Source organism: Apostichopus japonicus, chromosome 16, assembly GCF_037975245.1.
Source record: "Apostichopus japonicus isolate 1M-3 chromosome 16, ASM3797524v1, whole genome shotgun sequence".
In the NCBI taxonomy this organism is placed as follows: domain Eukaryota; kingdom Metazoa; phylum Echinodermata; class Holothuroidea; order Aspidochirotida; family Stichopodidae; genus Apostichopus; species Apostichopus japonicus.
Window position 1 is genome coordinate 12,920,908 of NC_092576.1, and position 20,300 is coordinate 12,941,207.

At 37.4% G+C, this 20,300-nt stretch overlaps 1 protein-coding gene and 1 long non-coding RNA gene across 4 annotated transcripts; both read right to left on the bottom strand.

Moving 5' to 3' along the window:
- Positions 1-1,663: 1,663 nt before the first annotated feature.
- LOC139983384 (uncharacterized) lies at positions 1,664-19,834 on the bottom strand. 3 transcript variants are annotated; one of them, XR_011798640.1, is made up of 5 exons: positions 8,727-8,969; positions 6,967-7,978; positions 6,061-6,127; positions 4,748-4,916; positions 1,664-3,787 (listed from the first exon to the last, which is right to left on the bottom strand). XR_011798640.1 is itself a non-coding variant. In XM_071996906.1 (5 exons), exons 2-5 carry the CDS (start codon positions 7,372-7,374, stop codon positions 3,676-3,678), a joined length of 756 nt encoding a protein of 251 aa, XP_071853007.1. In that variant the 5' UTR covers positions 7,375-7,978; positions 8,727-8,949; the 3' UTR covers positions 1,664-3,675. The 3 variants fall into 3 exon arrangements, 1 of the variants encoding a protein (XP_071853007.1); XM_071996906.1 differs by having other exon boundaries at positions 8,727-8,949; XR_011798641.1 differs by lacking the exons at positions 6,967-7,978; positions 8,727-8,969 and adding an exon at positions 19,756-19,834.
- LOC139983400 (uncharacterized) lies at positions 9,337-14,934 on the bottom strand. The gene is made up of 3 exons (XR_011798655.1): positions 11,570-14,934; positions 10,212-10,437; positions 9,337-9,880 (listed from the first exon to the last, which is right to left on the bottom strand). It is a non-coding gene; the product is annotated as an uncharacterized lncRNA (long non-coding RNA).
- Positions 19,835-20,300: the final 466 nt, after the last annotated feature.

Below are 20,300 nucleotides of genomic sequence, written 5' to 3' on the forward strand. Positions count from 1 at the left end.
TTATGAGGTTAACCTAGCCTAGATTCATTTGGGACGATCGAGTACATATTGCAGTCCTGACAAGCGTGCTTATTCGCCCGACGATTGGGTTCATATGCAGGGCAGGCGGGCTAATTTGCCCAACGATCTGGTACCGTGATAGCTTCATGCTGTAATGGCTGTAGCAGTCACTACATTTTTCAAATAATTAAGGGTGCTTACAATCTATGCATAATAGTACACTGTTAAAAAAAATTCTGTAAATTAACAGAAAACGATTGGAAAAAAAGTTTCCAATCGTTTCCTGTTATTTTTACAGACAATCTGTAAAAAGGAATTAACTGGAAAAATTCTGTTTTATTTAGCATTTTTCTCATGTATATTTAACTGAATTCTTCTGATAAAATTACAATTTATTCCTGTTTGTTTACAGACAGTTTTATTGTGTTTTACTACCAAATTCTGTCTTTTTACAAGTTTTCGATGTTAATTTACCAAATCGTCTGATAAAATTACAATTTTTGTCTGTTTTTTTACAGACGGTTTTACTTCTAAATTCTGTCTTTTTACAAGTTTTCGATGTTAATTTACCAAATCGTCTGATAAAATTACAATTTTTGTCTGTCTTTTGCAGACGGTTTTACTTCTAAATTCTGTCTTTTTACAAGTTTTCGATGTTAATTTACCAAATCGTCTGATAAAATTACAATTTTTGTCTGTCTTTTGCAGACGGTTTTACTTCTAAATTCTGTCTTTTTACAAGTTTTCGATGTTAATTTACCAAATCGTCTGATAAAATTACAATTTTTGTCTGTTTTTTTGCAGACGGTTTTACTTCTAAATTCTGTCTTTTTACAAGTTTTCGATGTTAATTTACCAAATCATCTGATAAAATTACAATTTTTGTCTGTTTTTTTACAGACGGTTTTACTTCTAAATTCTGCCTTTTTACAAGTTTTCGATGTTAATTTACCAAATCGTCTGATAAAATTACAATGTTTGTCTGTTTTTTTACAGACGGTTTTACTCCTAAATCATGTCTTTTTTACAGGATTTTGATGTTAATCGTTTAGTCAATTTGCTTAAATCTCCTGATAAAATTCAAATTGATTTTTTTTTTGCAGACGCTTTTAACGTGTTTGTCTACCAAATCTGTCCTTTAACAATTTTTTATGTGAATTATTAATGGTTTATGATTATCTATTCCATAAAAAAGAAACATAAGTGTGAAAATTTGATATTGACAATTAAAATAAATTGATGGGTTTTATCTGTCTTAGTTTACGGCAAGGTTTCTACAAAAAGAAAGTACATACTTAAGGAATACGCCAAAAATATACGGTAGAAGTACGTTGAAATGCTCATGTTTATTTTCACCCTTTATTTACACAACTTCTTCATTCATCTTGGAGTGAGGTCTTCCCCAAAAACATGCACATACAAAGGTGCTTTTAACCTATCACTTTTCACCACTTTACTAAAACAAAAAGCTTCTTAAGTAGATACTAGAAACACAAAAACTCAATTATAAAACAACAAGTAGAGAACTTAAACTTCAACACTGAAACAATAATTCTACTTTTCAAGATTTGAGAAAAGACTGGTGACTGATATCACAAACTTCAGGCCAAGGCAATTACAAACCAGTTACAAAAGTCTGTATAGGAACAATAAGAGATACAGGTTTTGCAACTGTTCTCAAGAGGTGGTAAGATCACCTTACACCAAAAGCAACACATTGAAAGCTACTTCATTTGTTGCTATCTTTGGTTAGGGCCAATTAAGTTGCCCAAAAAAACCACAAACTATGTGACCCTTAATTTTACAAACTGACTGCAATTATAAACTTTCTAAATGGCATATACTGCAAAAAGCTCTTCACCGAATATTAAGCTAAAGTAAGATTTTTCATACAATAATATCCTTGTAATGTATTTATAATCATATACTATATTATGTCAGCCTCCTCACAGTATTAACAATTCTCCATAGAGTTGGTCAAGGCATGTGGTTTATGACCAACTATTCAAGAACAACTACATGATCATCTTCTGTAAATCACTTTCAAACATTATTTTTCAACCCATGAAGTGGAAGACCCCAGTTTGGGACGACAAACACCCTGAAACTATCCCAAAGTGGTCATTTCAAATGGAATACAATCATTAGCCAAAACCTTATTACATGGTAGGCTTAAGGGTTAATTGACGTTATAAGCTTCAAACTTTCTAATTATTATTACACAACTTTCAAACATTTTCATATAAAGCTGAGCCATGATATCATGAACATGCAATCATTTCTGCAATGCAAATGTCAAAATGGAAACTAAAAACACAGAACTTAGTAAATCAACAAGGAAGTAACTTAAAGTCCAAAACTGAAACAGTAAACCTCTTTTTCAATGTTGAAAAAATTGGTGCATGCCAATATAAACTTCAGGCCCTGTCAATTCCAAACCAGATGTCTATGAATACCAAGACTAAAATATAAATTCCAGCCAGAAATGGATATTCTCACAAGTACATTAATAATTATTTGATGGAGTATTTCACTGGGGTAGTGGATGTAGAAAGGAAAACTTGGTCTTAATGCATAGGCAGTGCAGTTCCTATAGACCCTACACTACACACAGTAATAGACAAGCATACGTTAGTATAGTTTTGTGGCACTACACACTGTAATCACACTTTTTTTTAAATGAAGTAGTTTAAATAATATCACATAGTATAAACTCACCACTGAAAACGAAAAAACGTTAGTATAGTTTTGTGGCACTACACACTGTAATCACACTTTTTTTTAAATGAAGTAGTTTAAATAATATCACATAGTATAAACTCACCACTGAAAACGAAAAATGGCAAACATTTCACCATTTAAGGAATGGTTCAATGTGCATGAGCACTGGTATTAAAATGAACCCATTGTCCTTGTATACATTTATACTTATTAGAAAGTTTCCTTTTGTGGCTACTGCCTTAATGCATGCTATGATCAGGAAATCCACTGGATGAAATTTTTCTTCAATTGAATAGCACTCTAGGAAGAGGATAGAAGGGGGCACAAATTTGCAGTCAATTCTTTGGGCAATTTGAAATGTAAGGTCATAGAAGGTGTCACATTTACTATCAAAAGTGAACTTTTAGCAGGCAGGTGTAACAATATAGTGTTAGTAATAGAACTTCATATTAATCAATACTTTATATGTCTGAATAACATGCCAACATGAATGAATAGAATTCCATAAACAAACTCTACAGTCTCATCTCCTGCTTGCTTCAAGTCCACCTTAGGTAGAAAATGTGATGCAAAGCCCATGAAAATGCATAGATTTCAGTTCTCTTTAATTATCTAAAACAAAATTTCATCTGAAACCATTCTGCTTTAGAGGCACAGAATATGGAGATTGGTGTGCAGATTATTTCATGTCTGTGTACTCAGTACTGATCGTAGTACATAAAAACATCATCCACCTGAACGTTCCTTACATATAAGCTGAATGTCTATATACATGAAGGAAACACTAAGAGTGGCTAAAGGCGACATTGAGGTTCCAGCCAGAAGTAACCATCTTAACTTGATTTTAAATGAGTTGAATAAAAACAAAAAAACAAACGTTTCTAAATGGTTCCTGTAGTAACTAAACTCGAAATAAGTCCACTGATCACCATACTACACTGTTTGATTTTTTTATTACTTTGTTGACTCATCCTTGATATGTCCCAAAAGAGACAACACTTTGGGATTTATGGCTGAGGATTTCCTACTTTTTCCTGATGTGGGTGGGTTGATTCCAACAAAGCACCTGCCAAAAAAAAAAAAAGAGTTGATTTTTGTTACTTTTGGTGGGAATTAATATTTTCATCATTGACCTGGACACTTGACCAGTAGAAAACCATGTCTTTAAAACATGATACTTCTGAAAATTTGTTGCACATTAATTATTCACTTCACTGTTTCAGGTATAAATTAAATGGCTTCTCACACTGCTTTCATATTAGTTTGTATTTATAATTATGAAAGTCATAATGATTGTGGTCAAAACATTTTCAAGCATATTTCCTTATTCACAATTCTTTTATAACTTTTTTTAGAGAACAGTTGTTGTTTATAACAGTCAATTCCACAAGAAGACTGTCCATGAAATCAATTTGGAATGTACAGTTTGAAGGATTAAAGCCTGGGTCCCATCTATACAATTCTACAAGCAGTAAATTTTAAACAAAGTCTGACGATGAAACACAAGAATCAACTTCAAAATCGACAAAATGCAGGTGGATTGTAGTTGAAAGGAAATAGGACACTGATCTTCTTGGAGCAACGATCAGGATCGACTTTTTCAACTGTGCATTTTGTTGCAAGTTTAATCCCAATGTTGATGGGACTACAGGGCTCTACAAATAATGTCACTGCATAAATATTCTACGATCTTCAAATTAATGATGCTGTTACTATTTAACACTAAACACCTACTGCAGCAGTTCATCTAAACTGAGGTAAATAATTGTTAAGTTAGACTATGAACAAATTTCAAGTAACAGTACCTTCAATGGTATTCTAAGTTGGGATCATGATCTTCTCTCTAGACAGACAAATTATGACTTACTTGTGTAACTACTCAACTGAATTTTACACTGGTTCAAGTCTTTCCCAAATGTTGGTAGAAAACACACTATACAAGGAAAACACTACCATGAGTTACAACTCCAATCCCAGCTATAACCACTACTGTACAAATATTCATTCATATTCCATTAACACTTACCTCTGGATGAACTCCAATGTCACACAGCTGTCTGCAGGATACTGAATGTTTAAAACATAGTATGTGGCAAAGAGGTAGGCAAGGGCACTCTGAAAATCAGCAATAAGATGATTGACAACTACCTTGTCAACTGCGATCATATACTTCCGCCCGGCCAACAGTTTGGTTCCTGTGATATCAATATTCAAACAAAGATAAAAATGTCAATCCGAGTTTCACTTTGTCATTATTTTCCGAAATTGAATTTTTTTAGTGCTGTTACGGACTAAGAATATGTTTCCATTCTTTTACTGAAGGATTATCATGTAACATTCTCAAGAGTAGTAACTTTTTTAGGGACCTTAAAAAAGGTATGTCCATTAAACACTTAACCTAGAAACTGCAATGACAAGATCAAAAGTGAATTGCAAGCAGAACCCACTGATTTTTCACTGAATGATGCAAAGCCTAAATCAGTGGACAACCCCTCCCCCACATTGGAAGAAAAAAATTCTCTACCCTGCCTCTGTAAGAATAGGTATCACACCAAACAAGAGCATTGGTCATCTATCTATTGCCTTGCATGTTGGATTCTATGCAAACCTTATGCATAACTTGAAAGGCCAAATGCAATTACCCCATTCTGACTACAAACCCTCTATACTAATTCATAAATATGTACACGTCATTCTTTTAATCTCAAAACAATGTTTCTGTTACATTTTTACCTTTACTACTGGACATTAACATTCTGAACCAACCTGAATGAGAGATTTGAAGGATTTAGCTGATGCTTCCAAGTAAGAGTTGGATGATTGCTTATGCCATTACACCAAACTGAGTCTAAATTACTGCCGCCAGACTGATCCCTAAATTTTGACAATGGTTTGTGGCATATTTAGAGCCACTTCCCATCATAGCCAGAAGATGTAACTTCAATAAATGAATCTTCTCTTTCATCTAAATATCACATTATACTAAATCTTGGCAAACTGCTTCTCAGTATCTAACAAGTATCTACCACACTGAAAGCTAGTACATTTGTTCCCATGTCACATTTAGAACACTATTGATAAGTATATACCTCTATTGCACAATTTGGAAAGGAAGACTTTGCATTTGAATTAAGAAACAGGAATTCCTACGTTAGTCTGAGCCTAGCAAGGGATCAATGGTAGGAAAAGACAGGCTTGGTAAAACAATCAGTAGTATTAAAAAAAAATGTTGAGCAGGATCCAAGGGATACTTTAAATCTGATGTGCTTAAATATTGTTGATGAAAATAACAAAGCTCTGTAAACAGAAACACCCGAAATGTACATTCAAGAAGCTTACCCGAAACAACAATACAGGGTGATGGAGAGTTCAAGCCAGAAACAGCCTCCTGATCACTGCTTGTCTCCTGGGAAAGTAAAATATGTGCAACTTGTATTTTAAAACCTGAAACTTATACAAAGTTGTCTGGTGGCAGAAATTGGATAACAATTTGATCTGGGCCCCATTCTACAAAGAGTAACCCACAATCGTAGATTTGATTCATAGTCTGTGTTTAACTTTAAATCACACTCAAGACAAAGAAAAACTCTGTATGGAACAGGGCCCTAGTTAGGATATTATATAGCAGTTATATGTATATATATATATATATATATATATATATATATATATATATATATATATATATATATATATATAGCAGTTAATTGTCACCTTAGTGTAGGTCAAAGTTCACTTCAGTAGCCATCATGATGGCAGTCTACATGACTACTCATTACTAAATAATGTTTAATTATTGGCCATATACAGCACACATTTTGACCAAGTCTGTATAAACACACTTAAAAGAACACATGTGGCATTACACCTCGAGTACACACATTGCTTTTGGCATGATCTAAGAACATATTCTGCACCTGTGGCATAGTCAGGTTGTTGTCATGGGGCTGATTTGCAACTCTATGTAAGGTGTCCTGAAAGGCTGATCAACATAACACTACAAAGACTATAACAATGTGACACTGAAATTTTACTTAAAATCCCCACTTTGCCATCCCTTGCTTAAAATTAGGCTTTCAACTAATCTATGGTTAGTTCAACTTTACCAGGGTGAAATTGCACTTTTTACTGTAGTCTTCAACCTTATCTTGCTATAATATTTGCCAAGTAATTTACCAGCATGACAACCTTTGCAAATAAATGAAATAGAAAAAAAATATCAGTTCACTTTATAGAAATACTCACCTTTGATAGGTACAACAGGGTATCTACTTTCTCCCCAAAGTAGCAAGTAAGTAGCCAGATTAATCCAGGCATCTCAGGAGTAAGATCGTTTGTTTCTGCTCTGGCAACTTCTATGGCATCAAAAACATCTTTTAAAGCTGGCTTTTTGGTAGCAACTTTCCTCAAATAGTGCATAACAGACTGACCTTTGGTATCTAAAGATTTAGAAAGAGTAGGCATCAGTTCAATACCAACCAATTCATGAAAGTGGCTCATCATACCAATGCTTTCCAGGAGAAATGGGTATTCTTCTATTATCCCTATGAGGGTTATGCTGTTTGTATTGATCATTGTGCGGATAGTGAAATACAACAGTTTCATGTTCATCTGAATGATGTCTTCATCCCACTTATCTTCATTTTCATACATTTCCTTTAGTTCAAGGGTTCTCCTTTTTTGAGATGTTTCGTCTTCCCTCTCTGGCAACCCTTTTGGTTGCCAGTTCTGACAACCATAAGAGTCTCGTTTTTTGCTCGCTTAGGCTTCTGTTCTGAAGACTCATCATCTGATGTGCTGGTCAATGAAGACGTTCCTGGCAGATATGTTTCAGTCCGCCTCAGGTTGTTGATTCTGTTTTCCATTTGCTTAAGTACAGATTCAAAGCCATCTCCAATAACTTCACCGCCTATGTCATCTCTAAAGCTTGCTGGGTAAGAATCAACAATTGTTTTTGAAATAATGGCAAGATTCTTACGGCCCGGATTGCGATTTTTCTTCATGATGTCATCACATATTATTCGTATCATTTCCCTTCTGTCTCTTGGTGATGGCCTTGTACATTTCTTTAATGAATCACTTAAGTTCTTAGGCATTTTGTTCCACTGGACTGTAAAAGTTTCCACCCAGTGCTTCTTTAGTGAGGTAGGAGTTCCTGGACTTGAGCTGGATGACTCTGAAGAAGCAACTGATCCGACTAGTTGAAAATCTTCCATTCCCAACTCCAGTTGGTGATTTAGTTCACTTGGGGTAGTATCTGGCGAAAAAAGGGAAAACTGAACATCAGGGCCTTGTTTCACAAAGAGTTATGCTCAGTCAAGTTTGATATGTAGAACATAAGTTAGCAATATAAATCAAACTAAGACTGAGCGTAACTCTTCATAAAATGGGGCGAGGACTACCTCTAAAACTAACAGAAATGTTTTCAATGAATAAAAACATTAAATTTCCAAGAAATATGTAAGAACTAGTGTAGCCTCTTGTTGCCACATGTGTACATAACCAGTCTTACAATGATATGAAAGCATTAGCTACAAGCCAACAAACTTGCATTTCCTCATTTCTCTAACAACTGCAATTGAAATTGATACAGAATACAAGTAGTGTACAGTATGCCATTGGCACAACGAAAACACTGTCTATCTGAAAACAAGGATGAGAATGTTTGGACATAAAAGCACTGGAATGTTTATTAATTACAAATTTAGAGTCTTGTACATATTTACACTGCAAAGTTTCTGTTAAGCAACTGTCCATGAATGATTACCTCAACTAAGCAGATAAACTTGCAAGATTACATGTAGGCTGTTCAAGCATGATCTAGTCACAAACTCTTGATTTCAGAACTGTAATGACTTTTGGTACTGATTTTTTTGTCCTTTTGGTAAACATGATAGTTTCCAGGTCACATATTGCCTCCTCACTCTGCAAGTACTGTGCTGTGCACACTAAATTGGCCTACTAAAAGAAATGTACAAAATACTGGAGTCTGGACGATACAGTACCTTCAACCCTTGTAGACCAAGCTTTCAAAAGCTTTCTCCGCTGAATTGGTTTCAAATTGTGGAGATCCTCTTCTGTAACATACTTTAAATCTGCAACACTTTCAACTCCTGCTCTTATGAGCAGTTCTAGCACCTCCTTAATCTTGTAGGTGGGCAGTAGTGGAAAGACATCACTCACAGCACTCTCAATTGGACCAAGAAGAACAGTATCATCTGAAGATGTATCTGACAGTTCCATTTTGAATCAACCCCCTGTCGAAAAAAGGCCCTTGCCGCGACCAGTTGCAGCGACTTCGCAGCAACTAGTTGCAGCGCAGTCGCTGCGACTTCACTTTTCACATGCAAATGAGGCTTGTGGCGACTTCGCCGGAAAGGGGGTTGCGGTGACTTCGCCGGAAAGGGGCCTGCGGCGACTTCGCAGGAAAGGGGCTTGCAGCGACTTCGCAGGAAAGGGGCTTGCGGCGACTTCGCCGGAGAGAGGCTTGCAGCGACCTCGCCGCGACTTCACTTTTCACATGCAAATGAGGCTTGTGGCGACTTCGCCGGAAAGGGGGTTGCAGTGACTTCGCCGGAAAGGGGTTTGCGGCGACTTCGCAAGGGGCTTGCGGCGACTTCGCAGGAAAGGGGCTTGCGGCGACTTAGCAGGAAAGGGGCTTGCGGCGACTTTGCCGGAGAGAGGCTTGCAGCGACCTCGCCGCGACTTCACTTTTCACATGCAAATGAGGCTTGTGGCGACTTCGCCGGAGAGGGGGTTGCGGTGACTTCGCTGGAAAGGGGCCTGCGGGGACTTCACAGGAGAGGGGCTTGTGGCGACTTCGCAGGAAAGGGGGTTGTGGCTACTTCGCAGGAAAGGAGCTTGCTGCGACTTCGCAAGGAAAGGGGCTTGCGGCGACTTTCCTGGAGAGGTGCCTGCAACAAAAATAAGACAGAAGAACTTTGTAGGTCTAAACTACTTTATTTTTAGTTCTATACTGTTAATTGTGAAACTTCTTATATTATAACTGTCTACTCTAATTTACCTCTACCCCCCCTCCCATTATCCCCAACATGTCAGCATCACTTCAGTTTCTTCATCAGTCTCCTGGCTCTGCTGCACTTGCTGTTGATTGCCTATGTGACATCACCATAGATCTTCAGTACATTGCCACCATACACTGGAGAAGAAAGGAAAATTTCCCTCAGGTTAATGACAAATACCAATAAGTATCCTCTTCAATTTATCATTTTTCAATACTCATGGAATTGCTGAATTTTTTCATTGTGGATATGAAATTTGAGAGTAATTGTAAGTCGTTTCTCTATGCTTAGCCATTACTCTCCAGATCCTTCCAAGCAAGGAAACTGAAGTGCCAGTTTCACATGAAATATTTGCATTATGTATATTTACAGCTGATTTGGGAGGAAGCTGTACAGAATTTATGTCAAATGTTTTTTTTTTCAACTACCTAACCTCCTTTAAAATATGTGGGAATTCTGCTAACTTACATCTAATAGCTTCCATCTGCAGGGAAACAGCTTTACCACGGATGAATTGTTCCCCTCCAACATATCTTGTGGCTCGAAGAAACCATCCATCATTTTCTTTACACGAAAAGTCTTAGATTTGAGACTTGGAGAGAAGGGTACTATGCCAAGCAGCTGGTATGGCAACATTGCAGTTGCCAAGTCTCTCCAAATGTGGTGACGCATCCTCCCTATCACTCAAAATGACCTAAAAGAAAGAAAAAAATAACAACAAACTGATTAGAAGCAATCTGGATCTCTGCAAATTAAACATATTATTCATGGCCTTTTTTTTAATACCACTTCTGGACACTTAAACACGCCTCAACCCTAACACTCATCAACCCAAGTTCTGTAAGAAATATAGCAAGAGAATTCTGAGCAGAATCTGTTGATCTGTTCTCACTGATATCTATGTCAAGACGTTTTTAACTTGATCAAAACTCAAGTGCCAGCCTTCCCTTAAAAATGGAGTGATCCTGAGGGTGGGTACTCCATGCATACAGGTCATTCTAGTTTCAGATATCAACAATTGGGACTTTCACATTTGGTGCTGTTGACTCATTTATATGCAAGATAATAAATACGCCAAACTTGTGTTTGGCTTATAACTGGCTATTCAAGGAAGATCGGCGAAGATTGAATGGCTATTCAAAGAAGATGTTGAGAGAAAATTTGCGCACTTTGCGGATATCAAGAAACCACTGAAGAACTTTCTCTTTCTGTGAGATATTTTCATTTACATTTTAAGAATACTCAAGTGCTCAGTTTGCAAACTCTAATTTAACTTAAAAAAAACGTATTGGATCTAGTATCATGAATCATACTATTTTTATTTAATCACTCTCTAGGGTCCACCACAACAGAAACACTGTAGGCAATATCTTCACATCATTCTTAGAGGAACACAGTTTCAATATTTGGCATAGCATATTTATCCCATTTCACATCTGTCATATAAAGACAGTACAGACTCAATTGTTTTGTGCTATATCTGTGGTTGAACCATTGTTCCAATTAGAAAGTTCACTGGCTGGTTTGTTTGGAACTGGAACTTAGATTGATAGCGAATTTAATCAACTAGTTACAGTAGCTTAGTTATACCCCTTTAGACATGGGCAAATTACATTCCAAGCAGACATGCTATAGGCTTTAACATTTAAAGTTAACTTTAGGATTCTTTGCACTGAAATACTGCAAAAGAGTCCCTGAAGTGATAATAGTGATGCATGCCGCCTAAGCCTAGCCTACTCTGTGTTCTGCTAAAATATGCTTAACTATACTGCCTAGGCTTAGCAAGGCTATTGTCGATTTATATCCTTTAGCTTACTGGAACTTACCACCATAAGCAAACGATGCATCATACGTTTCTGAAGCTGTATGAAATGCCCAGAATTTTCCCCCAAAGGCCATTGAGATTTGTCCCTCGTCATCCATTGGCTACACCAAATTGACTGTCTATCAACCAGAAAAGGCAGATATGCTAGCAGTCACCTCCAAGCGAAGATGGCAGCCCAAGATCCCTAGCAATTGTATCCACTTCGTCTTTTGAAAATTGCATTTTTTTTTCGACGTTAAGAGTTATGCAAAAGCAAGAAGGCTGGATTAGGTTTGCTTCGTTACTAACACCAATACTAACAGTAACCTACGCACTAAGTTTTAAGTTAGGCTACTCAGTCAGGTAACGTGAAAACCTAGCAAAGTAAAAACGTTAACAAAGTCACAGAAAATCTCGATTTCTGTTCAACAATATAAATATATTCCACAGAACAATGGTCCAAAGTATTGAGTATTTCGTAAAGAATTTTAATAAAGAATTCATGTAAGAAACCTAAAAGTCGAGATAGCTAGAGAATCAGAATGTCGATACAGCCGGTATTGTATTTGAAAGATGGATTGTTACGCAATCGAAAGCCTTCGCAGTTTCTGATTGGCCAATCATCTTAATAGACAACATCTGACTCAATTTGTACATTTTTACGTTGTTGGTTATGATGTAAATTCAATCGTGTGGGTGAAAAATGTATGAAATGGAGTATAAATTTTCAAAGGAATCATGCATCCAGACATTAAAACCAACTCAATTCAGTATCCCTTTGTCAAACTGTACGAGATGTTGTAAGTATACCACCTATTATCAGATCCTTTCTAGCAACTTGTTACTGCGTACTTAAACCTGGTTGAAACCAGCCAACCTATATGATTGTATGGACAAAAAAAAACAGTAACGTGTTGTGTAGACTTGTTTACTTCAAATTTACACAACAGTCGTCGAAGTTCCCGTGCTGGTAAGTATCATGAGCAGTTGCACGAGACGTGAAAAATAATTTTACACTCACTATACTACAGTAGTAGTACAGTCACTACTCGGTCTATATTTATTTTACTATCATTCCCGGCAGGCTGCAGCATATCGATTGATATATATGATGGAGTAAGTGGTTAATCATTTTTTATTTGGAGATGCCAAGCCAAGTAATAACGATCCCATCGAACTACTTGAATACTAATTCTAGTAACGCTCAATCTAGGCTAGTGTGGTAGTACTACTAGTTAGTAGGGGGGCTTATGAGTAAGGCTTCTATATGCCTTCATGCACAGTCAGTGTAGGAGAGTATCGATACAGAAATAGCCTATAGGCTAAGAGGGTCAAGCCTATGTTATGCTACAGTAAGGGCGAGGCCTAGTAGTGGTACTACAATGCTTGTAAGTAGTAGCCTAGGTCTAAGAGTATTTTACTAACTCTAATAATTAAAGATTAAAGTAGTATCCACTGGCTGCATATGCTGATTACTTATGTCTGTGCCTACACCTACATTGTCACTGAACCCTTTTTTCTCTGTAGATCTACTCTCAAAAATCAACAACTCGGAATGAACTTACAGCAAACTATTTCCACCAAACAAATAATATACAAAGCCTAGTCAGCAATTGAAATTAGCCTGTTGGTGGGTCAATGGCCACAGCAAGTCGGAATGATAATCACGCCAGTCAGCAGCCCCCCGCAGACATGACGTGCTAGATTAAACAGCATGATTTCACAACCTTAGCCCTGGCTTTATGTCTCAGTCAATAAACTCTGCGTCTTAATCATAACATGTGGTGCCTGCTATTAGGCCTAATGCACCTATCAACTGTATGATGCACCTCAGATCCCCAGGATATTTTCGTCATGTCAAAATTAAGCTGAACATTGACACTTCATTACGAATATAATATGACACCCCATTGCATTATTTAAATCTGACAGGTATTAACTTCATTTCATATATTATTTTCAGAGCCCAGTGTTACTCCTGATTTCAGAGTGAACTCATGAGGCCTACTTGGTACAACCAACCACGTAGAAGAGAAATACCAGCTTCATTCAATGTTCAGTCAGTAGCTTTTACTCCAGCCTTATCTGAATTTTATATGGCTGGCCATACTGAAGGTGGCTCATCATCCTTTGTAGAGAGCTTGCAGCCAGATTATCAGTGCACTGAGGAAAGTCCCACAACAATTATCCAACCATCATCTATACCTTTAGCAATGGAAGTAAGTGAACTAATGAACATTACAAACTGGCAGACAACTCTTGACCAAGATGGTCACATTTCTGATAAGAGGATACGTTGGGTGAGCCCGATGATACCTGTGATGCTTCACCTTTGGAAGATGATGAAGAGTCAGAGACAGAGTCCAGGAGTGGTTCATCATACATCTATAGAGGACATTGGATAACAGTAGAAACAAGTCTTCTCCTGATACTCACATTTGCAACTACGCATTCCATCACTGATGTCCAGCTGTCTGATATGCTAGCACTAATTAGTCTCCATTTTATGGAAACTCACTCTGCCCTTGGTAGTCTTTATAAGTTTAAGAACTATTTTGAAAAGGCAGATTCACCAGTGCAAAAGTATTATTACTGTGGGTCCTGTTTTAGCTCTGTTGAAGATGGCCAGACCAACGTACTGTAATATATGCAGGATGACAATTGACTTTGAGAAGAACAAATTCTTCAATGTAACACTAGAGCCTCAAATTCAAAACTTGTTTCAGCATCCTGGTTTTGTAGATAAAATTCAGCATAGATTTAAGGGAAGTATGGATTGTTTCCCAGTGACATTCCAAATTTTAAGAACCTGATTAACATTTTAAACCTATTAACTGAAACCTATTAATTGATTAACAGAAACTACAGTGAAGTTTGGTAGAATTATGAATAAGAATCTTCCTGAGTTTTGTTCTCAGAGTTTGAGATTACTTTTAAGATTCTAAAGATTTAATAATTTGCATTGCTTAGTGTTATTTGTGGGTTTCCTGTACGAATTAAAAGAAATGAAAAGATCAGTAATTTTTTAATTGCTGATCTATGAGCCTTGATGTTACAGTAACCTATTTGAATTAAAGTACAGGAATCATAATCTCTAATGTGCCTCTCCTCATGTTGTAACCATTACAGTTTGTTCAGTGGTACCACATATTTTCTATTCCTACAGGAAAAGTTAAAACATTTAAAAGATGATGGCTCTTTAATTGAAACCAATAAAAAGAAATCCTAAAAAATGTATGATATCTGTTTGGTTTGTGTAGAGTTCGAGTCTGTAAGATTGTATGTAAGTTTCTCCTTGTTGTAAAGATAAGTTAACTGCAGAACCCCTGCACTATGAGCTTCATTATGCTGCACTATGAAAGCTTTCTCACTGTGTAGTAAATACAGCTAATTGCAGAAAGGAAACCTGCCCATGAATCATGATCATGCAGTAATAACTTGAGTTCCCAACTAGTTGCAGGAATGGTACCTTTCTGTAAAGTGATTATTTCTTGACGTAAAGTATCTGCGACTGGTTGCAACAAGAAGGCCTGTCCTGCAAAGTAACTTTCCTTGCCGCAAAGTAGCTGCGACTGGTTGCAACAAGAGGGCCTTTACTGCAAATTAATTTTCCTTGCCGCGAAATAGCTGTGACTGGTTGCAACAAGAAGGCCTTTCCTGCGAAGTAACTTTCCTTGCCGGGAAGTAGCTGCGACTGGTTGCAACAAGAAGGCCTTTCCTGCGAAGTAACTTTCCTTGCCGCGAAGTAGCTGCGACTGGTTGCAACAAGAAGGCCTCTCCTGCGAAGTAACTTTCCTTGCCGCGAAGTAGCTGCGACCAGTTACAACAAGATGGGCCTCCTGCGAAGTCATATTCCTTTGCTGCGATGTTGCTGCGATGTTGCTGCGACTAGTCGCAGGAGCAAAACCCTGCGGCGAAGTAATATTTCTGCTGTCGCGAAGTTACGGCAAAGTCACAGTAAAAGTGAAGTACTGCGAAGTCTTGTAGCGAAGGGATTCCTTCGCAGCGAAGTCGCAGCGACTGCGCAGCGAAGTAACCCTTTTGGTAGGGGACACAAACCACTCTGCCAACAGCAAGAAACATATAGCTGACTGATTTTGTTAATGTGAACGTCTGTCACTATTGAGTTGACACCTCAAACTGACAAATACTACTATACTATTTTTACACAATGGCTCAAGCAATAAATATTGACCACTGCATTGACCATTCCTTTACTATAGCTCAGATTACTTTGTTTTCCTGCACTATCAAGAATGTAGATCTTTGTTCAAGGAAAGATAACTACTCAGTACATTATAAAGCCTGAATAAATATGTATTAAATAGCAAATGCAGTCCCAAAATTTGAATTTGTGGACTATGATAGGCCAAGTGAGGAGTGAGTGTTCACTCACATGAAAACAGAACTAAATGAATAAATTGTTGAATTGAGGCTAGGTGCAACATTTCTGTTGTGAATCATCCAAATGCTCTAAAATTTCTCAGAGAAGCACCAGCATTGATATTTGATAGGTTTATATGATGTTTGAAGCATTGTTGGGGAAACTGCATATATGCCTTACATGCAATAAACATACACAACTTAGAACGATATATGCTGAATGTACGGTATTGGACCCTGTGTAAACATGTGACATATTGAACACATGAGGCGAGGTAAATGCATGCACATACATCCATAACATGGCCAAGTACCATCATCATTGTTGAGAAAGTCATGAGTGGAAACAATTATGCTTCAGTGGAAGCAGGAGTCTTCCTTGAACTGGATAAGCTGACAATGGATAATAGTCACAAAGTTCTGAAACCTTCAGACAGTCTATATCATTTGATGGTTGCAGCAAGTACACACCTAGTTCCTCAAGAAGGGTAGCATTATGCAGTTTAACAACAAGAAATGCATCATTGTTACATAAAAGAGTCAACAGAATACAGCCAAATTGCAAGACTGAATCTGTACATTTGCATGCCACAAACAAACCTGCACTGTACTGAGTACCATAGACCTTTAATTTGTTACTCACTGTGGCTGAATCAACCTGTAACTCTTTTGACTGCAGGGAAGCCCTAATTTCAGGACTAAAAATCTCAGGATTTAGTTGCTCACCTTTTTCAATGAAATTTTTTTCAGGAAACATACTCCCTGCACTATTATATGCCTGCAGCTGCTGATGTCTTTCTGACAGCGTATGTGTTACATTAACAAAGTTATGGCAATTCCTAGCACACCGTTTGAAGTAAGAGTGTTTGCTTTCAAACCTCAGTGTCCACACTCTGATTAAAGGGCCAAACTTAACTGTCAACTCTGGATAATGACAAAGAAAGTGATGTTTTGGTCTAAGCTTCACATCAGGAAAGATTTGTTTTCTTTCCTCATGGTACTCTTCTATTAACACCTTCAGATAAACAATTTCATCCCATGATATTTGAGGAGCACAAACAAGCTGAACAATCTCTCTTAAACGCAGAAATTGTTTCCAAACATTGTCAGATTTATCCAAAATTTGCTGGCCCACCAAAATTGGGAGAAGTTTAAGCAAACACCAGTTCTCAACTGCATTTCCACCAAGTCTGCTTTTATTTGAATTTATCTGAGCAGGCTTGTTATTGATGTCACTACCAGTGAACTTAAACAGTTCTAACTTTCTGTTTAAGTCTTGGTACGTAAACCAATGTCTCTGATTAACCCAGTAATCGATATAGAGTTTCAAATCATAATCCACTACCCCTTCAAAAAGGTCATGGCCCAAGCAAGGTGGCAGGCCAGGATTACAGACATGGAAGTAATTTAAATTATTGAAGAGGGAGTTAAATTTAATACCCTCAAAGCTATCTTCACCAGACTGTTGGAGATGTTCTACACATCTGTCATATTCGGTGGGACTTCTGCACTTTCCCAGAGCATATGGCTCACCTGACTGAAATTCAGCTGAACTCAGTAAGCAATACCTACAATAATGTTTAGATGAAAAGCTTTCAACAAATCCGCCAATAGTGTGTGAGCCTAAATTATCTCCTAGTATGCATGCCAATGAACCTTTCCGAATTTGCCCACCTTTGACCTGTACACCAGTTTCTTCTAGTAATTTCAAGTCTCTTAATAGCCTTTTAAATACTTTTTCTTGTCCATACTTCTTGAAATCAACCTCTCTACAAAGAAGTGCAAGTTGCAATGACTCTACCTGGGACCTATACTGAGGAGGAATGTTTCCCAGAGTGAAATACACAGCCAATATTTTATGTTTCTTTTTGGCAGATCCAAGTGGATTCACTACTTCAAAGGCATCTTGGAATAAAATAACCGACAATGCATTTTCCTCACTTCCAAAAAGTGTATTTTCTTTGAAAATTTTCCCATCTGTTATATCTGTAAACACTGGTAGCTGCATGTTGTGGGCTCTCCTGTCTGATTTTATTGGAATCAAGTCATTATCAATGAGAACTTTAATTGTCTGCAAGATGGGAACATAATGACAGTAATGCATTTTTCCTGAAATATCCCTCCCAAGGGGAACAGCTTCTGGGGAAACAAAATTCAGTGACTTAAAGTACTCTTTTCTACTATCCCACTCATTTCCCAAGTTAAGGTCATCTAATAATGAATGAATACGGTCATTACAAATGTTTTCGGCCCTTAATTTTGCTGTAAGCCTAACTTTAAGAGATTCTAGGCAAATGTCATGTATGTTTCTTAGTTCCTCTACAATAATTTGTACGGTTGATTCTGGGACTAATTGTTTCCCTTGCAGCTTAAGTAGAAATAATGCAAAACTTTTCAAAAATTCCCCTTTTGACTGATCAGAATTACTCTCAACTTCTATGACATTGTCATGTTCAGTTTCCCCAAATTCCATATCCAAACTTTCTTCTGCAGTAGTGGGCTTATTAGCATTGCCAGTTTCTACATCATAATTATTTGCTGTTTCTGAAATTACATCATCAAATCTGAAACTTTTGTGAGCATTTTTCACACGTTTTGCACACCAATTTCTGTGGCAACGAGACAAATGAACACAAAATGTTGCCTTCTTGTGGTACCTTCTCTTGCATGAAACATACGGGCATTCAACTGTCTGACCATTATTCATGTGACTTTTGAGATGACTTAAAAATGCATGCAAATCAGAGCATTCTTTCTTAGAGTATGCAATAGCACACTTCAGTGGTACATTAACAGAATGAAATCTGTTTGACTGCTCTACATGTCTCTGGTTACGATGCTTCCTTGTTATATGAACTTTCAGTGCTGTAAAAGTTGAAAATATGTATCTGCATCCTTGAAAACAGCACCGAAATTGAGAATTGGCTTGATTTCTATGGCGCCGTCCATGAGCCACATACTCACTCACTGAACGTGTTGTTACCTTGCAAATGTTGCAAAGTCCAACAAACATTTTTAGTCTCACGACGTACAGAACTATGAGAATACGAGTAGGAAAACCCTGCCAATTTGGAAAAGTTTGAATAACCTACTTATAAACCCACACCAATTTCATTTTCACTAACTTCGGTTGTTAAAGCTACAGTGAATTTACACAATTTTTATATGTTTGAAGTTGAACATGTACTGAGTACAGCTACAGTACAAGATATAGGAGAGCTCTTGCCTACTTGCTTCTTTTTGTACACATGATTTTGTCTAGATGCATAATCAATGCAAATGGTTGTGTCAAAATGATTGACAGAGTGTGGTACTGGTAGTGTGGACAGGCTCAGTCCAACTCATACTGGTTCTCACACAGTAAAACTACTGTAGCATTACTGTTAGGCCCTAGCTTTGTTGGGTATCATAGGTTTTCAAAGCTAATGAGTAATGTTGGCTTAAACTTAATCAACAATTCGGTTAAAAGTAGCCTATTAATATTAATAGCCTAGGCTACAGCCGCACAGGCAATAGCAAAAACCTAAGTTTTTAAATTGTAATTGGGCCAAGCCTATAGGCCTAGGCTATTATTTTATTTCATCAATATCGCTCCGGACTAAGACCACCGTTAGCCACTGATGCCTAACGTTATGCTAGGCCCTTCGCTATTAGGCCTAGCCTATAACTATAAAGCTCAGTTATCGCATCCGTTATACAAAAACATTTAACAGATTTTCCGAAACGGCAAGAAAAAGCCTTCTAAGAATTTGTTATTGATGAATAGTCAATGTTTCTACAAACTTATTTGCTAACAAAACTTGAATGAACTTCCACTACACCCACCTCAGTCGAATATTGCAGAATTCTCCTGCGTCATCAGTGAAAAGGCAGCTAGTGTTGTGTACTGCATGCTGGACGCAAGTAGTAGTACGTACGTGGTCGGAGTTCGGTGCGCTGTTGTATTGTACGTATAACTGAAAAAGTTTCTTGTGCACTGATACGTCAGGCCGTGGACTGTTATTTTGGCGGGAAACGTTAATATGCATATGTTACACTCGTGAACCCAGATGGAAACCGTGACCTTAGGTCACCGAGCCATTGCGAAACCACTGGACTGCATTAGGTGTGCCATACGCGCTGTACGTTGTTTTTCACGCCAATGCAACCTTTAACAACATCAATCTGTCTCACCCACATGCTCGCTGTATCACGAAATCGATCGGCATTTACTCAAATTTAAATTATTTGAAATAAAAATGCCCAAATTAAATAGAATGTTTTTCGTCTTTTTAGTGCGCATTCAATGCCAATTGAAGACAGTTAATAATGATCACAATTTTTTTAAACCCCAGAGCTTCCGTGCATGGGCATCGCCCAAAGGTCCCGAA

Coding starts and splice junctions, on each gene's coding strand:
- LOC139983384 (XM_071996906.1), bottom strand. CDS start 7,374: ATGTATGAAAATGAAGATAAGTGGGATGAAGACATCATTCAGATGAAC. Junction 6,128..6,966: donor CCCTGTTGTACCTATCAAAG/GTGAGTATTTCT, acceptor TTACTTTCCCAG/GAGACAAGCAGTGATCAGGA. Junction 4,917..6,060: donor ACCCTGTATTGTTGTTTCGG/GTAAGCTTCTTG, acceptor TTGATATCACAG/GAACCAAACTGTTGGCCGGG.